The sequence below is a fragment of the Lontra canadensis genome, unplaced genomic scaffold (assembly GCF_010015895.1).
Source record: "Lontra canadensis isolate GAN:19392208 unplaced genomic scaffold, GSC_riverotter_1.0 scaffold59, whole genome shotgun sequence".
In the NCBI taxonomy this organism is placed as follows: Eukaryota; Metazoa; Chordata; class Mammalia; order Carnivora; family Mustelidae; genus Lontra; species Lontra canadensis.
The window spans coordinates 10,177,089-10,183,192 of NW_022631053.1; the positions used below are offsets into that span (position 1 = coordinate 10,177,089).

The window sequence follows — 6,104 nt, forward strand, 5'->3', positions numbered from 1 at the left end:
GTAGAAAAGTGACAAACAAGGATCACCTGAAGGCTGTTTCAAGGATGGCTCGGAAAGGAATAAAGCAGGAACCAGAGAGATCCAGGTTAGAAAACATTGCACTAGTCAGATCAAGGCCAGAGGGCATTACTGAAGATTGCAGCAGGTAGAAAACAAGGCATGGAGAAAGTTGGTGGAGTTTTATTAATACGGTGAAGTTGACAAGACTTAGCAAGCAATGTGTGGAATTGGGTGATTGTTTTAGGATGACTCCTAGATTTCCAAATTGAGAGAATAGGTTGGTAGGTTGGTATTAAATAAGATATTGGATATGAAAACAAAGATTTGGAGATAAAGATAAATAATTCTGTTTTGAGCATGTGGAGTTGAGACGCTGTGAGAGCTCCAAATGGAGATGTTTAGTAGAGAGTAAGAAATATATGTTAAGTAGATGAGAGAGAGAGATATGGACTAGAGGTTAAGATTTGGCAGTCATCCGCTTACGCATTCATTCACTTACATGAGAGATGATATACAGACACATCTAAAGGCTTACAAAATGCTTTAGCTGAGAAGGGAAGGGAAAAAAAAGTCTTAACTAGGAAGACACAGTGCTGTAAGAGTTAAGGTGGGAATGATTTAATGATGTATTGGGGCTGAGTGAAAAGAGTGAGTGTGGTGATGTTTATCTGATAAGGCAATGTGTTAAGGGGACATGAGAAGATGGCGGCCCAGAAGAGGAGAAAAGAATTTTACTTTTGACACCCTCCTGGCCAAGTTATAAGTTTAGGAGATGGATAAGTATAAAAATATGATAGAAAGGGGACAATGAAAAATGTAGCCAGAATGATGTCTCCATGGATGGCTGCAGCTGCCTCCTGGGAACACTGGATGTTTAGCACCCAGATTGACGTGGCCATGTGGTGTCCCCAGTGGTGACAAATGCCTTGAACCTGATCTAACACAGGTGTGTTTTTGCAGAGACATAATTTTCAAAACCTCATCCTTGAGAGATGTCCCCAGAAAAGTCAATGATCTCAGACTGCTTGATAGGGAGAGAGATGAAACTATTCAAATTTAGATGCTGCTCAGTTACCTGCTTTTCTTTATGCTTTTTTTTTTTTAAATGAGGTTGAAGCTTTTTTTTTTTTTTTTTTTAAATTCTATTCATTTGACAGAGATCACAAGCAGGCAACAATGGCTGTCGCGACTTCGGTGGCCCGGATTTGGCTGGGCGTGGGGGGCTTTAGGGCCATGCAAGCCCGAGGCTTCAGCTCCAAACGGTCAGACTCCAGCGCTGGCTCAATCCGGGAGGCAGGTGGGGCCTTTGGAAAGAGAGAGCAAGCTGAAGAGGAACGATACTTCCGAGCACGCACTAAAGAACAACTGGCAGCCTTGAAGAAACACCATGAAGAGGAGATCACCCATCATGTAAAGGAAACTGAGCGTCTGCAGAAAGAAATTGAGCGGCACAAGAAGAAGATCAAACATCTAAAAGACGACGATGATTAAATGTGTGCAGTTCCCATAGAATAGCTATATATCATTGCCCACTTATGAGGAAACATAGTTCTGGTTTTATTAATATCTGTCTGTGCTGCCAACAGATTATAATAAATTGTCATCAATGGAAAAAAAAAAAAGGCAGAGAGAGGAAGGGAAGCAGGCTCCCCACTGAGCAGAGAGCCTGATGAGGGGCTCTATCCCAGGACTTGAGATCATGACCCAAGCCGAAGGCAGAGACTTTAACCCACTGAGCCACCCAGGAGCCCTTTCTCTATGCTTTTGTGTGATTTCTCTCTCTCCCAAAATTTACCTTTGGTTACTTATCCTACTCATGGTCCAAAATGGCTGTTCTAACCTTTGGGTCCACCTGACCTTCCAGCTGCACAGCTCCCCACCAACTGGCATTTTCTGCCATATCCATTATTTTTAGCTTTCCAAGATAAGCTTGATCGGCTTGGCTATCCTCTTTCTGTGTTTATACAAAATAATGATCTAGACTTCTGGTGGACCTAATTATGTGTTACCTTAAAATTACTTGTTGACCCTGTCTAGCCATCTTTGGGATAAAGAGGGGAGACAGAAGGTCTACTATTTACTCAGCAAAAGCTGTGAGCAGAAGCTCCTCCCAGAAGGGAGTCTAAATAGAGTGGACTTTCTAAAGCACTGTTTTTTGTTTTGTTTTGTTTTGTTTTTAAGATTTTATTTATTTATTTGAGAGAGAGAGCATGAGAGGAGAGAGGTCAATGGGAGAAGCAGACTCCCTGCTGAACAGGGAGTCCCATGTGGGACTCGATCCCAGGACTCCATGATCATGACCTGAGCCGAAGGCAGTCGCTTAACCAACTGAGCCACGCAGGCGCCCCTTGTTTTGTTTTTTTAAAGCAGAATTTAAATTCTGGCTTCAGTTCATCCATTTTACTCCATGATCAGTGTTATTTTTAATTAAGGAAATTTCACTAATACTTACATTAACAAACTTTAATTGAATTTGATATTACATTTTCAGGCTTGGAACTTGAGGTATATAAATTCTAATTCCTCTCGTAAAAATATGCTGAACAGATTGAATTAAAATAATCACATTCATAAAATCTCTGTGTAGTCAAAGCCATAAATGTGTAGATTTTATTACTGCAAAATAGTCCTGTAGACAGTGACAACAATTCAAGCAGCCTAGCATGTATTTATAGTCAGCATTGCATACTAGGTCTCTTTCTGTCTCACTTAACTCTGGGATTAAGATTTGAACCTGATCTTGCCCTTGAGTTTATCTACCTCATTTCAAGAAAACAAACGATTTCTGTCTAAAGTTAATTATCATTTACATGCTGTAAATTTACTAAATTGCTTCCAGATCTGTACCTTTTTATTTTTAAATAGACTAGAAAGAAATATTTGTTCTTTAAAAGGAATCTTTGTGTTTGTCTAAATATACATTTTTCTCTAGTTACATATGTTTAGTTAATTCTTTCTATGGCTGAAAATGATGCCTACAGAAATTTGAAAGAATTAGATTGGACTTTGCTTTTTCAGTTAGCAATTATCTTTATGGGAATGCAAATTTATTTGTAGAAACTGGCAGAAACACAACTTTCTGAGAATGTTTTTGCCATGACCAATAATATTGCAATCGAATTCTTGTTTCAATATGGATTGATGGGCAGTTAGCTGTCTTAGAGCTGGGTTGAGAAAAATTTTGAGAGTGGAGGAAGTGGGTTACAGGGAGCAATTCAGTTAATGATCTCTTCTCTGTGTTGGAATGGGAAGCTGTGCTGTATATTTCTATCTCAATATTAGTGCGCTCTCAGAAATAGGTGAGTAGCATTTCTACTCATAATAAGCATATTTACAACAAAATTTAGAATAGGAAAAAAAATATATGATTATATTTAATTCCCTGGTCCACTTAGCTATTGTCTATCTAATAAGTTGCTAGAGACATTTGAAGTGAGAAAAACACCCTTATATCTCCTGCCTCTACTTCTGGGGGATACTTGGAAATGAAGCAAATTGGGCCTGCTTTACTCCCTTCCCAAGTTTAGGGGTCAAAAATAGGACTCCTGTTAGCATATCAAGACCCCCAATTTGACCTTACCCTAAACGCGAAGGAAAAAAACCTTTAAACACGAAGGAAAAAACCCTTTCTAGCAAAGGGAAGTAGGGTAATACATGGAATGGGTCTTAATGTTGATGTACTATCAGCTCTGAGGTAAGAAGTTGAAAATAAGAAGTTGAAGACGGGAAAATCAACACTGTCCTGTGTAAGAAATAAATAGGAATGTGATGATGGGGTTGCCAGAAAAGAGAATATGGGATTGTGGAAAGAAAGAGCCCAGGCACCATGTCAGGGACCTGCAGCTTAAAGATAAATGTGGTCAGCAGAAAATTCTTCATTGTGTGGTAAGGGAATTTTTAACAACAGTGATTATAGCTTTCCATTCTATGATGTGATGTAAACTCTCTGCATTTTCATCTTCATGAACAATCTGTATAAAACCACCTGTACATTTTGGAGCGGGGAGGTTTTTTTTATATAAGCTCTGGGAAAAAAAACACACTATAATCACTTTTTTTGTTTGCTCTTAGCTCTAATTTGGCCTCCCATTCATGTTGCTACTGACCACTGCCTAGAAAACTTAGATTTCTGTTCCTTAGATTTCTGGTATGGTACAGATATCATCACATGGAAGTCAGTGAACTGGTAAATTAGAGGAGGTCACACGTTCACAAGATTCCCTATAAAATCTGTCCACACGGACTAGACAGGAATGACAGACTTTTTTCCCCCTCTTATTTGTCTAACATGTGATATAGTACCAAATTGCTTATTTTAGTATAATATATACTATTAAATTAAAAATATTTTCCTCCTCCAATTCACCTTTTAAAAACATATGACTTTTGTATTTTATATTCACTACTATATTTCCCATAATGTAAAACAGTCTTCGATACATAGCAGATGTTCAATAAATATTTATTAAATTAAAATCAAGTAAAAATGTTATAACATAATTTACATTTATTATATGTGATTCAATCTGATACAATCTAGTCTAGTCCCTAATACACTTAATTTTTAAAATGTGAGGCAACAATCCACTGAATTGATTTTTTTTTTTCTTTTCAAATTTTAACTTAAATTCTAGTTAGTTAACAGGGCCCTCGGTGGCTCAGTCAGTTAAGTGTCTGCCTTTCTCTCAGGTCACCATCACAGGGTCCTGGGATTGGCTTCCTGCTCAATGGGGAGTCTGCTTGTCCCTCTCCCACTGCTCCCCCACTTGTCCACTCTCTCCCAAATAAATAAAAACTTAAATAAACAAATAAATAAATAAATCTAATTAGTTAATATATAGTGCAATATTGGCTTCAGTAGAATTTAATGACTCACCCTTTGCCTATAACACTCAGTACTCATCATTACAAGTGCCCTCCTTAAAACCTACCAGCTCTTTAGCTCATCCCACAGTCACCTCTCTCCATCAACCCTCAGCTCATTCTCTATTCTTAAGAGTATTTTGTGGTTTACTTTCCTCTCTCTCTCTTTTTTCCCCTTCCCACATATTCATCTGTTTTTTTCCCCCTAAATTCCACATATGAGTGAAATCATACAGTATTTGTCTTTCTCTGACTGACTTATCTTGCTTTGTAGAATATATTCTAGCTTCACCCATGTTATGCAATTGACAAGATTTCATTCTTTTTGATGGCCAAATAATATTCCATCATATATATACCACATCTTCTTTATTTATTCATCAGTCAATGAGCACTTGGGCTCTTTTCACAGTTTGGCTATTGTTGATAATGTTTCTACAAACATTGGGGTGCCCACACCCCTCCAAATCTGTATTTTTGTATCCTTTGGGTAAACACCTAGTAGTGAAATTGCTGTGTCATGGGATAGTTCTGTTTTGAAGTTTTTGAGGAACCTCCATAGTGTTTTCTAGAGAGGCTGCACCAGTTTGCATTCCACCAACAGTGTAAGAGGGTTCCTTTTTCTCCACATCCTTGCCAGCATCTCTTATTTCCTATGTTGTTAATTTAAACCATTCTGACAAGTATGAGGTGATATTTCATCATTGTTTTGATTTGTATTTCCTGATGATGAGTGATATTGAGCATCTTTTCATGTGTCCATTAGCCATCTGGAGGTCTTCTGTGGAAAAATGTCTGTTCTATCTTATGCCCATTTCTTAACTAGATTATTTTTTTTTTTTGAGTGTTGAGTTTGATAAGTTCTGTATAGATTTTAGATACTAGCCCTTTATCAGATATGTCATTTGCAAATATCTTCTCCCATTCAGTAAGCTGCCTTTTAGTTTTGTTGATTGTTTCCACTGAACTGATTATATGATCCATAAATGGTCAAACCCACAGTTTGAGAAACACTGATTTAAATAATAAGGGTCTAGCATGGTAGTGTAGGCTGACTATAGCCCATATTTCTTGCTAATTTCAAATTATGTTTATCTATACATATAAAGATGACCTGAAGACTCTGAAAAGTAAACAAATATTGGAGGAAGGGAATCAAAAGTGAATGCGCAGTGTATATTTTCAATTTTTCCTCTTACACTTTGCCCCAAGGGTAGGCCCAAGCCACAGCACAGCATATT

General features: G+C 37.7%; 1 protein-coding gene across 1 annotated transcript; it reads left to right on the forward strand.

Annotated features, from left to right (window-relative positions):
• The first annotated feature begins 1,176 nt into the window (after positions 1-1,176).
• Positions 1,177-1,592, forward strand: LOC116879059 (ATPase inhibitor, mitochondrial-like). The gene has a single exon (XM_032876991.1). It carries the CDS (start codon positions 1,177-1,179, stop codon positions 1,489-1,491), a length of 315 nt encoding a protein of 104 aa, XP_032732882.1. The 3' UTR covers positions 1,492-1,592.
• Positions 1,593-6,104: the final 4,512 nt, after the last annotated feature.

What these genes read in the sequence shown, in the direction of transcription:
- LOC116879059 (XM_032876991.1), top strand. Translation starts at nt 1,177, where the DNA reads ATGGCTGTCGCGACTTCGGTGGCCCGGATTTGGCTGGGCGTGGGGGGC.